Consider the following 18,856-nt stretch of genomic DNA (forward strand, 5'->3'; position numbering starts at 1 on the left):
TTCAACTTGACAGTGAATTTATATCCATTGCACAAACTACTGATGCAATTTTCCTCTTCCTCTAAACTATTCCTTCCCGGGTCCAATCTATTCAGTGAATAGTCCCTCCCTTCACACAGTTGATCAAACCAAAGCCTAAGGAGTCACTTGCTTCCTCCCCACATCTAAGTCATCAACAAATCCTGTCAGTTCTACCATGAAAACATAAAATATTTAACCTATTTATTTCTATCTGTATCTCCACTGCTACTACCCCACTCCCTGACACTGGTATCATTCACTGGGACTATCACGATATCTTCTTAACTGACCTCCCTGCTTCAATACCTCTTTCCTAATCCATTCTCCATAGATTAACCAAAGTGGTCCTTTAGTAATGCAACTTGAATAATATTACTCCCTCTCTTAAAAACTTCTCAATGGCTTCCCATCATGCTTGAAATAAAATCTAAACCCTTACCATAACCAGTAAGGTCTTCTGTGACTTGGCCTCTGCCTACCTCTCCAATTTTATCATCATACCATTTTCTGCCTTGTTTATCATGCAGCCTTTCAGAGCCTCTAGCCCTTAAAGCACTTTCCCACTTCAGGAATTTTGCACTGACAAGCTTTTCCTGCCCAGAATGCTTCTCCCCCAGTTTTTCATGTGGCTGACTTCTCTGCACATTCGCAGGTAATCACTAAACACCATGTTAGGAAAAGTCCTAACTCCTGCTCTCCCATGTTACCTTATTTGTGATGTATCATAATCTGATTATCTTGTTTACTTGTTTGTTGTTTGTCCTCATATTCTTCCTCTTGGTATGTGCTCTATGAGAGCATGGTCCCGGCTGTCTTGGTCACCGTTAACTTTTTAGCACATACAACAGTGCTTGGCATATAATTGATATTCAATAAATATTTGATGAATGAATGAGCTCATCTTTTCTTTTGCTTCCTCTCTGGAAACAGAGTTCTACTGCTACCCAGAAAGAAAATGCACATGAGCAAGGGAGATGGGCAGAGGGAGAGAGAGAGAATCTTAATCAGGCCCTATGCTCAGTGGAGAATCCTACGTGGCACTTGATCCCACGACCCTGGGATCATGACCTGAGCTGAAATCGAGAGTCACATGCTCAACCAACTGAGTCACCCAGGCATCCCTCTATTTTTTTAAGGAAATCTTTTTATTTTTAGGTACTTGTAGATTCACATGCATACGGTTGTATGAAATAATAGAGAGATCCCATGTACCCTTTATCTGTTTCCCCCATTGGTGACGTCTTGTAAAATTGTATTGTAATAGCATAACCTGGATATTGACATTGATACGGTCAAGATACAGGACACTTACATCACTACAGGGATCCCTCATGTTGCTCTTTTATAGCTACCCCTCTTTTCCCTCCCACCTCACCCACTCCTTAACTCTAGACCCTATTCTATTGTAATTCTAACTAGTTTATTCTCCATCTCTGTTAGTTTTTCATTTCAAGAATGTTATATAAATATAACCCTAAAATATGTAACCTTTTGGGATTAGCTTTTTTCACTCAACATAATTCTCTGGAGATTCTTCTGGATTATTGATACAATAATTGGATCCTTTTGACTGTTATGTAGTATTCCATAGTATGGCTGTTCCACTTTAACCACTCATCCATTGGAAGACATCCAAGTTATTTCCAGTTTGGGCTATTTTAAATAAAGCTCTATAAATAGTCAAGCTTTTATATGAACATAATCGTTCATTTCTCTGGGATAAATCCCCAGGAGTGCAATTTCGGGCCACGTGGTCATTGCACATTAGGGTTTTTTTGTTGTTTTTTAAGACACTGCTAAACTGTTTTCCTCCAGTGGCTATACCATTGTACATTCCCACTAGCAATATAGGAGTGATCCATTTTTCTGCATCGTCACTAGCATTTGGTGTTGTCACTTGTAAATTTTAGCCATTCCAATATGTGTGTAGTGATATCTCATTATAGCTTTAATTTGCATTTTCCTGAAGGCTAATAATATTGAATATCTTTTCATGTGCTTATTTGCATCTGTCTTTCCTCTTCATTGAAGTCTCCTTTCATACTTTTGCCTATTTTCTAAGTGGGTTTGTTTTTTTCACTGTTCAGTTTAGAGAGTTCTTTATGAATTCTAGACACTAGTCCTTTGTCAGACATGTGATTTGCAAATATTTTTTCCCAGTCTGTAGCTCATCTTTCACCCTCTTACCAGGATTTTCTCAACGTGAAAGTTTTTCATTTCGATGACATATCCATTTTTCCTTTGATGGATCTTTTTTTGATGTTAAGTCTCAGAATGCTGCTTAACTTTAAATCTTGAAGACCCTTTCATTTTATTTGTAATTTTGCATTTAGGTCCATTTTGCATTTGAGTTTTTATTTTGATTATTGTATTCTTCATTTCCAAAATTTCCATTTGATTCTTCCTTATATCTTCTCTTTCTGTGCCAAGACTTTGTAGTTCTTTTCTGAGACTTTGCATTTTTTCATGCATTTCAAGTATATTCATAAGTTTATCAAAGCATTTTTATAAGAGCTGATTGAAAATCTTTGTCAGATAATTCTGACAAGTTGGTTTTTTCATCTATTTTTGCCTTTTCTCATTTCCCTGCATTTTGGAATAAGGAGTAATTTTAGATTAAAATCTGAATATTTTGGGTATTATAAGACTCTAGGTCTTAATTAAACCTTCAGTTTAGCTAGCTTCTTCCGATACCCCTCTAGCAGGGGGAGTAGGAGAGTGCTGTCTCATTACCACCCCAGGCAGGGTAAAAGACCTTGTTCCCCGTCAACCTCCATGGACACCCAAGGAAAGGGGAGGGTGCTCATTACAGCTGGTGAGGGTGGGGGTTCTTACTCCCCACCAGGCCTCTGCTTAGACGGCTCTGGCTGTGAGTGGGGGGAATGCCTTGTTACTGCTACCACTGGGTCTCCAAGACCCCACAGGGAAGTGGGTAGGGATGATCTTGTTATGCTGGACAGGGGTGAAAGTCCTTACTCTCCACTAGGCCTTCTCTGACACCACCCCAGTGGAAAGGGAGAAAGGTGCCTCCTCACTGCCAGGTCGGGGTGAAAGTCTCCCCATGTCTTTTACTGCTTGGCAGGGATGAAAGTCTCTGCTCCCTGTTGGCCTGTGACACCACCCCAACAGGGAGTTGGGGTGCCTCATGATAGCCTGGTGAAGGTGGGAGTATAGACTCCCAACCTGACCTTTGCTGACATGGGTGAGGGTGGGGCCACAATTTTTTTCTGTGGCGTTTGGAGTAAAGCAGATATTGTCCACAAGTTTTCTTACTTGTTTTGCTGTCCATTTCCTGGTCCTCTGTGTTTGTTGGTGCTGTCTGGGTTGCCGGCTTCTCCACCTGCAAGTCTAAGATATTTGAGGTAAAAAGAAAATGCAGGAAGCTCGCAGTCATGTCATTCCTCAGGTCCTGAGTACCTTACCTAGTCTGCCTTCTCTCTATCTGTCAGAGGCTTCTTATGTCTGTCTTACATATAATCCCCATGTTTTTAGTTGTACTTGGTGGGAGAAATAGGGAAAACTATGTTTACTGTTTTCCTGGAAACAGAGTTAGTTTTTCCATTTTAAAAATTATGAGGTACGGGGAGCCTGGGTGGCTCAGTCGGTTAAGCGTCCAACTTCAGCTCAGGCCATGATCTCACAGTCCATGAGTTTGAACCCTGCATCAGGCCCTGTGCTGACAGCTCAGAACCTGGAGGCTGCTTTGGATTCTGTGTCTCCCTCTCTCTCTGCCCCTCCCCTGCTCATGCTCTGTCTCTCTCTGTCTCAAAAATAAAGAAAAACATTAAAAATTTTTTTTTTTTAATTACGAGGTGTATGTTTGCATTTTCCCAGTCTTCAAGTGTATCTGGCTTCCACTGGAAGTAGGAAAAGGAAAAGAGTTTATGGAGGATGGAAAACATCATTGTTATTTTATCAGAAATTTATTTTTAAAGGATTTTAGTCTTTATTTCATATTGTTTTGTATAGTTTGAATACATCTTTTTTAAGTTTATTTCAAGAGAGACAGAGAGAGTGGACAGGGGAGGGGAAGAAAGAGAGGGAGAGAGAAAATCCCAAGCAGGCTCCACACTGTCAGTGCAGAGCCCTATGTGAGCCTGAAACTCATGAGATCATGACCTGAACTGAAACCAAGAGTCCGACATTTAACTGACTGAGCCACCGAGGCACCCCTCGTTTGAATATATTATCTTTAAAAAACTGCTGAGTTCAAAATAAAATATTTAATTCTTTTTTTAATACAGTACTAAAGGAATTTTAAAAGGGAAAAATAAAGACTCCCTGACATAATTTTTCCCCTGTTCCTTTCCAGTTTCTTCTATATGTACATTTCCCATGGTATCATATATGTTTATACGCATATACATACACATATATGGTTTATTGTCCTACCATTTTACTTTAATTAACGTATTTTTCATGTTGACGAATAGTCTTTATACCACTTTCAAGTTGATTTATCTTTAATTCTCTCAGCCATTTCTGTGTCTCCATTTAATCACTGTTTTAAGTAGCATGCTTATGAGCGTTATTATACATTCAGCTCTTTTCTTCTCATGAATTATTCTACTGCAGTAAATTCATTGGTATTCAATTATTCAGTCAAAGGGTCTGAACATTTTTATGGCTCTTGATCTGTACTGCCAAATTGCCTTCTTGAAGAATTTGAGCACCAACTATGATTTGTGAAGCATGCTATGCTAGGCTCCAAGATAGCTGAAACAAATTTAAAATGAAGGAGCAAAAATAAAATCGGCATGCTTGTGTTCATACTACTTTTCATCCACTCTATCTAACCACTGAAGGTGCATTCCCTCCCCTCAGCTTCTGTGTCTCACAGTCTCTTGGTTTCCCTCCTCCCTCCCTGGCTTCTCAGCTTCCTCTCCAGACTCTCATTCCCCTGCTTGTTCCTTACCGGTCTTTAGGTTCCTATCTAGAATGGTCCTCCTCCTCTCACTTCCTGTTCTTCTTGGCTCATGTTATCCCATCCCAAGGCTTCTCACATTCTTCTGTATCTGTATCTTCACCAGAGGCATTTTTCCAATTTTTTTTTAATGCTTATTTATTTTTGAGAGACAGAGACAGAGACAGAGACAGAGAGGGATCAGGGGAGGAGAAGAGAGAGAGGGGGACACAGAATCCAAAGCAGGCTCCAGGCTCTGAGCTGTCAGCACAGAGCCCAAAACGGGGCTCAAAGTCATGAGCTGTGAGATCGTGACCTGAGCCAAAGATGGACACTTAACCGCCTGAGCCACCCAGGCGCCCCCATCTTTCCAATTTAAATCCCCATTCCCCCTTCTTGGTCTACCATCCACTGGCCTCTCTGCTCCAGGCAGAAATCCAGGTGTCATCCTTTATTCCTTTTTCTCTCTCCCCTGCCACAGCCGGTTCATAACAAATTTTTATCAATATTGTGTTCTAAATATCTCTAGAATCCACCACTTGTTTCCATCCCCACCACCCTGTTCTAGTCCCTGTGGTTTATCACATGGATCACTACGATAATCTCTGGTTTCCCTGCCACGTGGCATCCAAATGATCTTCCTAAAGGACGTTCTCTCTTTTGTCTCTGGGCCTTTACCCATTTTATTTTTTGAGACATCCTCGAATACCCTTTTTTTCTCTCTGTTCTCATCTATACCAACACCTTCTCCCAACACACCTACATACACGCGAGTATGCACACACCTGTCCCTTTATGTTTTCCTAGTTTGTGCCTACTCATCCGTCAGGACTCAGATGGCTTACTACTAGTTTAATCTACTCCCTTATTTACTTATCTTTTTTTACTCACTAAATTGTAAGCCCTTTAGGGCAGGGATATGTCCTAGTGCCTGCCAAAATGCCTGATGCTTACTGAGTAATTTTAAAAAAATCTTTAGGGGTGCCTGGATGGCTCAACTGGTTAAGCAACCAACTTCGGCTCAGGTCATATCTCACGGTTTGTGAGTTTGAGCCCCACGTGGGGCTCTCTGCTGTCAGCACAGAGCCTGCTTCAGATTCTCTGTCTTCCTCTCTCTCTGCCCCTCCCCTGTTTTCACTCTCTCCCTCTCTCTCTCTAAAATAAATAAACATTTTTTAATAACAAATTATAAAAAATTTTTAAAATCTTTATAAGCTGTGTCTGCCCAATGTCATACTTAAAGTTGAAAAGTGAAAAATTCATTTAACTGGTTGTTTTGGCATAGACAAAAGTCTTTGATGGGTCATCTCCCTGAATGTGAGTTAAAAAAAAAAAAAAGGACTCATCTGTATTTAAAGTTTATTTATGAGAGTAAGATAACCGTTCTGCTGTAGAATTCAAGTTGGAGGGGTGCCTGGGTGGCTCAATTGGTTAAGCATCCAACTTAGGCTCGGGTCATGATCTCACAGTTTGTGGGTTTGAGCCCCGCATGGGTCTCCGTGCTGACAGCTCAAAGCCTGGAGCCTTTTTCAGATTCTGTTTCTCCTTCTCTCTCTGCCCTTCCCCTGATCATTCTCTCTCTCTCTCTCTCTCTCTCTCTCTCTTCCTCCCTCTCTCTCTCTCTCTCTTTCTCTCTTTCTCTCAAAAACAAACATTAAAAATTAACAAAAAAAAAAAAAGAATTCAAGTTGGAAAATTGGCTTGTAGCACTGTTAAGGTTTTTTTTTTTTCTCCATATTCTGCTACTGTAATGAACATTTTGACAGTTTTTTGTTGTTATATTTGCACCAAGTCCTGAACTAGGAGAAAGTAAGCAGAAGGAAATTCCTGAGGAGTCAGTAGAGGAGGGCACTTTGCCAAAAGAGAGGCAGGAGGAGGAGGACTCACAACAGAACCAAGATATGAAAGGCGGAGAACAACAGTTGACCTTGAAGCCTGAGGAAACTGTGAGGCTTAGACAAGAGCTGAATTGTGTAAATCGGAGCTTCCTTCCATCTCAGAGCTCCGGGGATAATTCAGATGACAGTGGTACCCAGGTAGGTGCTGTAAACACATGCTCTGACTGGGTCCATTTCCTCCGGTCAGCTGTGGATATAGGCATAATTTTTACAACAACATCAGTGTGTTTTGTTAAGCACGCTCATAACCATGGCCTGAATGGTAATAAAATAGCAACCAAAATCTGAACTAGGCCCGGTCATTGATGCACTTTGTTATAAAGGGCTCTTAGGCTCGGTTAGGCTCCGCAGAAAGGAATGCTGATTGGTTGTCAATGTCTGCCCTGGGGAGGTAAGACAGGGAAGGGCAGGATTTGTGCCACATTTTTGTTCATTGCACCTAGCTTAGATGTACAAAATACTTCGTTTGGGTGGGGAAGAGATCACAGTCTTGGAATTAAGTTTGGCTTTTGCTATTTACTAGAGATCTACCTGCTGGAGAGATCAAGAGAGTGACGACCAACCACACTTCAGCTCTTACAACTCAATTTTGCAGGTTCTCTCTCATACAAATTAAGATATCCCTACACATACCTTTCTAGGAATTATTCTGAGATCCACAGAGGGAAGCCTTTGTACACATAAGTAAACTAACTTCAAAAGACTGACAAGAGGCATTTAAAAATGGATTCAAGTGTATATTTGGGGGGAGGGGAGAGGCAGAGTAATAGTAAAGGAAGTCAAAAAAACGTTTGAAAAGAGATTCAGATATAGAGTCTGAAAACTAGGCAAGTCACAGTAGAGAAAGAAAATAGATACCTGAAAGGAGATTCAGATACATTTGAAAAAGAAGGGAGTCTCTGGGTTTGTTCAGAAGACCAGAGGGATCTAGGACATCAAATGTTCAAAAAGAAGTTCATTTTCAAACCCCCAGGCAGTCTATTTATTGGGAAGTAAGCCAGTGTAGGCAACTTGGAAAGAGGCTGAGCACTGTGGTCACAAAGGTTATAAAATCTTTTGTTTATGAGCTTAAAATGATCAATCAATTTTATTTAATTTATACTTTCTCATTATTTGAAGAATCATTTCTCAATACTAGGGGGGATGTGACAACAATTAAATATATATGAATTATATGGGAAATCTGGGCAAATAGCCACTTTGTGAAAGGACAAATAGTCCTTTATGCCACACAGCTTCTTAGGGTTTCACTGAATTCTTGCAGAGTTCAGTAATTTTATTCCACAATAATGACTTTGAATTATTGAAAGAAGAGTAAGTTGCTCTTACTCGTTTATCCAGCTGTTGTTAATTGAGCATCTATGATGGGTCAGGCCCCGTGTTAGGGCCCATACAGCAGGAAACAAAATAGATGTGGGCTTCATGGGAAAAAAATAACGTATTCGTGTTTTGAACTTTACATTTCCCAAAACAGTGTAACACACACTGTTTCATTTACTTCTTTAAGGAGGCAAGGATTTTGGACAGACTTTAGCGTTTCTGCAGTGTGCTGTGCAGTGATAATTGCAGAACCTTTTTCTGTGTAGAGGGTGCTTGGGTCTACTGGTGGCTATAAATTTCCCCCTAGAATGGATCTGTATCTTGGGGATAAACTCAAACCAAACTTTTGAGACTATTGGGTAAAATCAGAATGGCTGTTAGTTATTATTCTGTAATGATTAATCATAATTATCACTTGAACTTGTTTAAATAAACAGCACATTTACCTGTAGAGAGTGAAGAAAAATCAAAATCTGAAGGATGTTTGCTGAGTAGAGAGAACAAGTGGACTTTGTTTGTTGAGTGACACATTCACAGGTGGGATAGCCCATTCCATCCACATTCACTGGATGAGAATATTTAAGGTTCGTAAGCTTTAATTGTTTCCACAAAAGGAATGATCTTGTCATTGGGACCAGTATATGGATTTGGTTCATGTTAGATTTTTCTTTTATGAAGACAATATTTTAAAATATTAAAAGCTAGATTTTAAGCCTATAAAATTAAGATAATTAGTACTGGGTCCATTTTTATTTAATTCTTAAGGAATTATGAATTCCTTAAGATGGAAGAGACATTACGCATCATCTGGTCTTATGCCTTTAATTTGCAGGTGAGTCAGCTGAGACTCAGGATGAATTGCCTTAATAAATCTGTTGATTGATCAAGAAAGGATGCTTGTGTACTTTCCTTTGCACTCCTACATGGTTCCTAGTAGCCTGGCTGAGTCTAACTGCCTCTGTAATAACTTTCTACCAGGAAGCAATTTACATGTGGGGAAGAAATAAGGACACTGTATGTTGGTCACTTGACTGTTTGGTAGCTTCTTTAATGGTTGCCTTTCATGAAAAATAATTTGCATTTCTACTCTGGCAAAGTGACTTGACTTGAAAATGTAGGCAAGAAAAACTATTGTTCTGGCTTTTCTCATCCTCAAAACAGGCTAAAAACTTCTGTACATGGGTGTAAAGGGGGTGCTTCTCTTGTATATCTTGGGCATGTTAAGCGGCCATATGGGCCACCGATTACTAATTGATTATTAAAAGCTGCTGTTGTCTGATAGTTAAATAAGAAGCTGGACTGGTGATCAAGGCTTTCCAGGCTTCAGGAGAACTCTTGTTTCAGGTGGAGCAGAAGGCAGTTAAAATAAAATTGGGTAGCATCCACAGTAATGGGTAGTGGGTAATGGGCGGTGTCACTGAGTGCTTCTTGTGTACTACATCATGCTGAGTTCTTGCATGCATTATCTTACCCTTCACTCCATCCAGCAGTTATCATTATTATCCCCATTTTAAGATGAGGAAAATGAAAAGCAGAAAGACTAAGGAACTCCTCCAAGACAGATTCAGGACTGAAACCCAGATGCATCTAGTTCCAAAGATAGGGTTCTTAATAACTACATTATAACTCCATTAAAGAATTTTTTTCTAGGTATCTTAGACACTTGCAACTCTGGGACAAGCAAATTGGACTTAGACTGCCTTTTTGAATATACCAAGATGAGAACTGAAGGGCTTATAGGACTTGGGCAATTCTGTGTTGCAGTTCTGTTGTAAGCAAGAGAGACTAATGACATGGGCTTTCTGGGAAGTCATGGACAGGAAGTACACTGGACCAGGACTCAGGAAACTCTAAATATATCTTATCTGTTAACTGGATACAGTTGAATTCTTTATCTACACAGCACACCGATGTGAGCCCACCTTTTAGAGAATCCAAATGACTCCTCCTTTGGTCAAGGTGGTTTTATTGCACTGGAGACCTGACAGGAGGGTGTATGGTTGTCGAAGAAGGTGTATGGTTGTTGAAGAAGAATCATCTGGTAGTAACAGGGAAAGTGATGAGGAAGGCTGAAAATTTAAGATCTCCTGCTAAATGTTCTTTCTTTTTGCCAACAGACACCACACACATGCACACATACTACATACACATTCACACTTTCCTTCTTCACATATTGACTCTTTGAACTTTCCATTGAAATATTTTACCCTAAAATGGTCCATGCTTCTGTTTCCCTTCATTGATGTGAAAAATAAGAAAGTTAGTTGTCTATGCTTAACTGCTTTGCCTAAATAATTTCTTTGATATTTTCATTCTAAAATAACAAGAGTTAAATCATACGAACATGTACCAACTAAACGTAAGTATAAAAAGAGTAATTTGCTATAGGTAAGCCAACTCCAAAAATATTTACCTATGAATAATCAGGTCCTGACATTTCTGCTTCTGATAGCTGGAACCCACGTTTTACCGATATTCTTTCAAATTGTCCATGTTTCTCTTTTAAAATGTTTGTTTTAGTATCCATCATCTGGAGAAAAACAGAAATACCAGCAGCAAGAGGATGTACAACAGCTTCGCCAGAATTTACACCGGCTCCAGATTCTGTGCAGCTCAGCCGAAAAAGAGCTCCGGTATGAGCGAGGAAAGAATTTGGACTTAAAGCAGCATAATAGCTTACTTCAGGAAGAAAGCATTAAGGTAACTCTAGTGGGTGTGTCCTTGATTGGAGGGTCTCAATTGCTTAATCAGCCCTGTGGATAAATGAATTAGAACTCCTCAGCTGCATAGTTCATGATAGGATCCACAGATGTGTGGACAATGTGAGCTCTCTGATAACTCGCTCTGACTGTCCTACCAAGTAGGTACACAGTTCAATTGTTTCTCTGCTGCTGAAGCTGTGTATATACTGTCAACCTGTCAGTGTGAAACACTTTAAGTTATACAATCTTTTGAAATCATTAGCTACAACTTTTAACACTTAATCAATTTGAACCACCTGACCCCAAACACTAGTGGTCTTGACCTAGTTCTAGCTGTAGTCTTATTTATTCCCTAAGAGATGTATCCATTATTATTGGTTGAATCAAATATCAACTGCACCGAGGTACAATTCCTAGGAGGGCAAACTTGTTCTTCCTGACTCAAGACTATCAAAAAGTTAGGAGGACATCCCCTAAATATGCCTGTTTTAAAATAACCTATCGTGGATGCCTGGGTGGCTCAGTCATTAAGCATCTGACTTCCACTCAGGTCATGATCTCATGGTTTGTGAGTTCAAGTCCCAGATCAGATGAGCACGAGCCACACCTCGGGTAAAACACGAGTCCCATTTCGAGTGGGCTCTGCTTCCTCCCTCTCTCTCTCTCTCTCTCTCTGCCCCTTTCTCACTTGTGCCCTCTCTCTCTAAAAAAATAAACAAGTAAAATAAATAAAATAATCTATGGAGAAGTGTCATCCACAGAGTCATCTAAATTTTGTGAACCACATAAATATTCAAACTGAACCATCATGTAAAGTAGCGCTTCCTTTTAACTGAGGTTCAATTCTGTAAGCATATATCAGGGACCTAGTTTCTATAAGTCCCCATCTAAAGTTCTGGAATTCAATATTCAACAAATATGTGCTAAGCATCAGTCATATCCTGGGCAGGCAATCTTGTTGATACCGAAGGTTTAATTGTAGGTAAAACCAATACAATTCTTATCCCCTGGTTAGTAGGGACCCATCCAGAGTCAAATCCTGTCTACATTTTGTTTTTGTAAATAAAACTTTATTGGCACACAGCCATACCTGTTTGTTTACATATTATGGATGGCTGCTTTTGTACTACAAAAGCAGATTTGACTAGTTCTGACAGAGACCATGTGGCCCACAAAGGCTAAAATATTTATGCTCTTGACCTTTTATAGGAAAATTTGTCACATCTGGTGAGGCAGGAACAAGGTAACTTATTCAAATAGTGACATAAAAATGAATTAAGGGGCACCTGGGTGGCTCAATCAGTTGAGCCTCTGACTCTTGATTTCCGCTCAGGTGATGATCCCAGGGTTGTGGTATCTAGCCCCGTGTCGGGCTCTGCACTGAGCATGGAGCCTGCTTAAGATTCTCCCTCCCCGCCTCTCCCCTGCTCACAGGCCCTCTCTCTCTCTCAATAAAAATAAAAAATAAGATAAAATTTTAATAAATTAATCAAGAAACATCCCTACTTTTTAGTAACTCACAATCTAGTAGAGGAGATATAGATGAAAACAAGCAGTCATTTATGTCAAACTTTAAGGGAAGCCTTTCTTTTCTTTTTTTTTTTTTTCAATATATGAAGTTTATTGTCAAATTGGTTTCCATACAACACCCCGTGCTCATCCTAAAAGGTGCCCTCCTCAATACCTAAGGGAAGCGTTTCTAGGGAGTCCTAGTGTTCCAGGATTATTTGAATAAACCTCTTTCTTACCGTCACTCCTCATGATTTTTTTTAATATTGGTCACATTCTCTCAAGCCTTTGTAGTTTTAAATTAAATTCCAAATCTTGGGGTGCCTGGGTGGCTCAGTCGGTTAAGCGGCCGACTTCGGCTCAGGTCATGATCTCGCGATCCGTGAGTTCGAGCCCCGCGTCGGGCTCTGTGCTGACAGCTCAGAGCCTGGAGCCTGTTTCAGATTCTGTGTCTCCCTCTCTCTGACCCTCCCCTGTTCGTGCTCTGTCTCTCCCTGTCTCAAAAATAAATAAATAAATAAATAAAAACGTTAAAAAAAAAATTCCAAATCTTTATCACATTTCCTTATAACACATTTCTGAGATCCTCTTAACTATCTAACTCTGAAAATATTCAAGCAATACTACATCTTTCTTAAGGTGTAATGATCGGACAACACAGATTATAATGCCTTATCTGTGGTTGACACCCTAGAAATTTTTGTTGAATTAATGAATGAGTCCTTCAGGGATAGGTAAATGATAAATTGGTAAAAAGTGAAGCCATCTCTTGTTCTGTTTTAAATCCCTTCATGGTGGGATAAAATATTGGCCATTCCAGTAATGAGACATCAGTGTTTTGGCTGATCCCTTAGGCCAGGCACCTAAGCAAAGTCATATATAACAGCCAATTACCTTTTATTGACACTTTGTCTGTTTTATCTCTTATAAACCTCCCTACAGCCCTAAAGGGTCAGCATTTTATAGATGAGAAACTATTCAGTATTGCAAAGCTAACAAATCATGGAGTCAGAATTTAAATTCAGGTCTGTTTCTCTTTTTCCTATGAAGGAATCTTTCTGTATTATACCTTTCCTCATTTTGGAACCTCAGCTTTGCAAACTTAGAACTCACTCTTTAAAATCCACTCAGAGATGATCAAACTCTGGGACTCTGGCTAATGTTAGGCATACTTATAAGACTAAGAAACCAGAGAATGGGATGCTTGGATGGCTTGGATGGTTGAGTGCCCAACTCTTGATTTTGGCTCATGTCATGATCCCAGTGTCATGGGATCAAGCCCCAAGTTGGGCTCTGCACTGAGCATGGAGCCTGCTTAAGATATTTCTCTCTCTCTCTCTCTCTCTCTGTCCCTCCCCCACGCACACACATATACTCTCTCTCAAATAAGAAAGAAACTAGAGGGGCGCCTGGATGGCGCAGTCGGTTAAGCGTCCGACTTCAGCCAGGTCACGATCTCGCGGTCCGTGAGTTCGAGCCCCGCGTCAGGCTCTGGGCTGATGGCTCGGATCCTGGAGCCTGTTTCCGATTCTGTGTCTCCCTCTCTCTCTGCCCCTCCCCCGTTCATGCTCTGTCTCTCTCTGTCCCAAAAATAAATAAAAAACGTTGAAAAAAAAATTAAAAAAAAAAAGAAAGAAACTAGAGTATTTATTACTTTTAAACCATTTTATTATGAAATATAACACTCAGAAAGTACATAAATATATAGTTTAACAAATTGTTATAAAGCAAGTACCCATATAACCACCACCCAGGATACGAAACAGCACATTGCCTGCACACCAGCAGCCCCTGCCTGCCTCTTTCCCATCTATAATCCTGTCGCCTTCCCATTTTAGCAGTAACCACTAATCTTGATTAATAACTCTTTTGCTTTACTTTATAGTTTCACCAACTATGAATCTCAAACAAAATAGTTTTGCCAATTCTTGAATATTTTACAAATACAATCAATCAGTGTATGCACCTTCTATCTTTTTATGACCTACTTGTTTGGAACATTCACCCATGTTGTGCTGTATAGCTATTGTTCGTCCATTTTCTTTGCAGTATAGTATTCCACCATAAGAAATTGCCATTACCTATTCTTTCTATGGTTTATGGGCATCTTGTATGTTTCCAGCCTGGGCTATTAAGAAGAATGCTATAGGCTTTCAGAGCTTCAGGCAGAGAATTGTTCTGACATCACCAGCACTGAGACACTGAACTGGATCCTCTTACTGGTGTTTGAACATCCCAGCCTGAAGCTAAAAATGCCCTCCTACATGCACATATCATTGGCCATAATAGTGTTTGCTCCACTGTTGTCTCATTCCATCATTACCAGCATGATCAAAATGCTGCATGCTAGCCCTATGACTGATGATCACAGGTCCCGGAGGCCTTTAGCTTTCTTGGCCTGTGGAAGAGGTGGTCTTGTATGAAAGGACTTGTGCCTTTTCTATTTACAGTAAGAAGTTTAGGTTTCAAAACCCCGAACTAATCCAGTGCACCAAATATTCCAACACTTGATTTTTTCTTTTCCCCTATTTCTTTGTTTCTTCTTCTAGTCATTAGATCTGTGTCTTACTGAGTTTTTCTCTCTCTCTACATTTTTCTTGCTACATTTTTCTTTTTTTGTAACTTCATAATCCCCTTCACCTCTTTTGCCCATCTGCCCCACCTTCCTCCCTCGTGGTAATAACCAGTTTGTTTTTTGTATTTATGAATCAATTTCGGTTTGGTTTGGTTTGTTTCAGATTTCCCATATAAGTGAAATCATATGTCTTTATCCGTGGCTACACTGTTCTTGAAAAATGAAAGTTCCAGGCTAACTAATAGGTTAGAGTGCCCTTCGAGAAGAAATCGAGATTTCATAGATTTGTTCCTGTCAATGAAGTTTCAAAAATGTACCAATCCTCCAAAATAAAATGAGAAAAGTTTTCTAAAAATTTTTAAAAAAAGGGGAGAGAGTAGTTGAACTGGTTTAGAATAGTGGAGGGAGACAAAGGAGGATTTTTACTGAGAAAATAGGAGGCTTATTAAAGTCTGCTCTAGAATTTCTTTTTGATAATACCAATTATCCAATTGATAATACCAATACCTTATTACAGTAGTTTTTTCCTCTTGATCTACATTGACCCACCAATGATACCGAGGCATATTACTTGTAGGGTTTAATTTCTTCATTTCTACACGCATTCATTTCTACTCTGTTTAATAAATTATTTTGACCTTTTTACATGCCTGTTAACATTTTTGGAGATGGCATATCTGGTCTTCAGAAATTAATGCAAAAGGAGGTATCATAAGCTTAGCACTCTGGATGCTTGAATAGCCTTTATGCAAGGATCTTTGCTTTAAAACAGAGAGCATAAGAGCACATTATTTCAGGTATGTTCGTTTATTGAATGTAAGACTCTTTCCTGAACAGTGAGATGTACAAAAGGATCTGAGTTAACACGTTTACTTTTTTAAAAACTGCTGCTGGGGCGCCTGGGTGGCTCAGTCGGTTAAGCGTCCGACTTCGGCTCAGGTCATGATCTCACGGTCCGTGAGTTCGAGCCCCGCGTCGGGCTCTGTGCTGACTGCTCAGAGCCTGGAGCCTGTTTCAGATTCTGTGTCTCCCTCTCTCTCTGCCCCTCCCCTGTTCACGCTCTGTCTCTCTCTGTCTCAAAAATAAACGTTAAAAAAAATTTAAAAAACAAACAAACAAACTGCTGCTATGAACATTCGTATACATGTATCCTGATGTCCACAGGACGTATTTCTCTAGGAAGGGAGTAGGAGTGGAATTATTGCATCACAGCGTATGCATTACTTCAACTCCTGTCTAAAGGTTTATACTCCCACCAGCAGGTAGGAAGGTTCCTGTTGCTCTGCGTCCTCACCAACTCTTGGTACTGTCAGACTTTAAATTTTTTGCTAATCTCGGATACATGTATAGTGGTAGCTCCTAGCATTTTAATGCACATTTCCCTGTTTACAAATGAAGATGAACAGCTCTCTCTAAATGTATTTGACATCTGAGCTCCTATTTTGTGAACTCCCTGTTTAAGATTTTGTTTACTTTTCTTTGGGACTTCCGTCCTTTTAATTTTCCCATTCATTTGTAGGAATTCTTTGTATATGAAGCCTTGATCAGGTTTGTATCACCAACACCTTCTACTCTGTGACTTACATTTTCACTCTCTAAATAGAAGTTTTGATGAATCAAAGTTTTTCATTTTAATCTAATCAATGTTTTACCTTTATAATTGGTGATTTCAGGTTCTGACTTAAGAAATCTTTGTCAGCCTCAAAGTCATAAAGATATTCTCCTACATTACTATACTGTCCACTAGGACATAAGAAGTGTGTGTGGTCTGTTTCTGAGCTCTCTCTTTTGTTCCATTGTTCTGTCTATTCTTGTGCCGATAGCATGCTATCTTAATTAATTTAGCATTATGCAGACCTCAATATTTAATAGAGCACAGCTTTTCATTTTGTTGTTCTTGTTCTAGGATGCCTGGATATTCTTGGCCATTTGAAATTTTATATAAATTTTGTCATCAGTTTGTCAAGTTACACGCACAAACCCACATGTACTCACACACAACATACATATACTAACACATAACCTTTGGGGATTTATACACTGAATTTATACACTAAATCCATAGATAAATTTGGGCAGAGTTTAAATCTTTACAGTATTGAATCCTCCATGAAATATGTGTGTATTATATTTAGGTCTTCTTTAATTTTTCCCAATATCCTAATTTTCTTTGTGGAGAACTTATACATCTTTTATGTTAGACACATTCCTAGGTGCTGATGTTTTCCATACTATTGTAAATGGTAACTTTTTAAAGTTTCATTTTCTAACTATTGCTAATACCTAAAAATGCAGTGAATTTTTTTGAATAAAACCTTGCCATACTTTTAAATTACTTCTTACAATTGATGCTTATATTATTCTGTATTGTATACACAAGCAATCATATCATCTAGGAATAAATATAATTTTCTTTCTTTCCTTCCACATGTTATACCTTTCATTCTTTTTTCTTGTCTAAGCAGTGGCTAGTACAGTGCCAAATAGAACTGATGATGGTGGGTAACATTTTCTCATTCCCAGTCTCAAAGAAAAAGTTCTAAAATATCAGTTAATATGCCTTGTAGGGTTTTTTTAATAGACATTTTTTAATCACATTAAGAAAATTCTTGGGGCACCTGGGTGGCTCAGTTGGCTAGGCATCCAACTTCGGCTCAAGTCATGATCTCACGGTTCGTGAGTTCGAGCCCCATGTCGGACTCTGTGCTGACAGCTCAGAGCCTGGAGCCTGCTTCAGATTCTGTGTCTCCCTCTCTCTCTGGCCCTCCCCAGCTCTCACTCTGTTTCTCTGTCTCTCTCTCAAAAATAAATAAGCATTAAAAATTTTTTTTAAATAAAATTCTTTTATAGTGTTCATTCAGTGTTTTTGGATGAGTACATGTTGAATTTCATCAAATTCTTTTCTGCATAATTTTTTGAGAAGATAAGATTTTTATATCTGTTAATACAGTGAATTATACTGACTGATTTTCTAATGCTAACTCAACTCTGCATTCCTAGGATAAACCCATCTTCATCCTAAATTATTATCCTTTTTCTACATTGCTGGTGTTAGCTTGTTAGTATTTCTTTGGAATTTTTGCATCTTAGTTCGCAAATGAGACTAGCTTGTCATTTTTCTTCCTTATAACATTCACATCAAACTTTAGCATAAAGGTTACCCTAGCCCCTTAACATGAGACAGGTAACATACCTTCATTTTTTGTTCTCTGGAAGAGTTTGTAAGAGTGAATTACAGTTGGGGCACCTGAGGCACCTGGGTGGCTCAGCTGGTTGAGCATCTGACTCTTGATTTCAGTTCAGGTCATGATTTTGGTTCAGATCGTGATTTCACGGTTGTCAGATCGAGTCCCATGTTGGGCTCTGTGCTGACAGAGCAGAGCCTGCTTGGGATTCTCTCTCCCTCTCTTTCTCTCTCCTCCCCAACTTGTGCATGCTCTCTCTCTCAAAAATAAATAAACCATAAAGAAAAAAAAAAAAAGGAGTAAATTACAACTATTTCTTCTTTAATAATTATAAGACCTCATTTCTGAATCCTTCTGATTCTAGAGTTTTCTTTTGGGAAGATTTTCAATTACTGATTCAGTTTCTTAATGATTATAAGAAGTCACATTTTTTATTTCTTCTTGTATGAACTTTGGTATATTTTATTTATTTATTTTTTTTTTAAATTTTTTTTTTCAACGTTTTTTATTTATTTTTGGGACAGAGAGAGACAGAGCATGAACGGGGAGGGGCAGAGAGAGAGGGAGACACAGAATCGGAAACAGGCTCCAGGATCCGAGCCATCAGCACAGAGCCCGACGCGGGGCTCGAACTCACGGACCGTGAGATCATGACCTGAGCCGAAGTCAGACGCTTAACCGACCAAGCCACCCAGGCGCCCCTTTTTTTTTTTTTTTTTTTTTTTAATTTTTTTTTTATAGAA

The 18,856-nt window shown here is 39.3% G+C and overlaps 1 protein-coding gene across 4 annotated transcripts in view; it reads left to right on the plus strand.

Moving 5' to 3' along the window:
* CCDC30 (coiled-coil domain containing 30) overlaps positions 1 to 18,856 on the plus strand; it is a 126,049-nt gene that overhangs the window by 60,185 nt on the left and 47,008 nt on the right. For 3 of the 4 annotated variants that reach the window (XM_042950485.1, XM_042950484.1, XM_042950486.1), the window contains exons 5-6: positions 6,717 to 6,960; positions 10,663 to 10,842. In XM_042950485.1, coding sequence (XP_042806419.1) covers positions 6,717 to 6,960; positions 10,663 to 10,842 — 424 coding nt within the window. The remainder of the gene's footprint in view (positions 1 to 6,716; positions 6,961 to 10,662; positions 10,843 to 18,856) is intronic. The other variant, XM_042950487.1, reaches the window with a different exon arrangement.

This window comes from Panthera leo, chromosome C1 (genome assembly GCF_018350215.1).
Source record: "Panthera leo isolate Ple1 chromosome C1, P.leo_Ple1_pat1.1, whole genome shotgun sequence".
Classification (NCBI taxonomy): Eukaryota; Metazoa; Chordata; class Mammalia; order Carnivora; family Felidae; genus Panthera; species Panthera leo.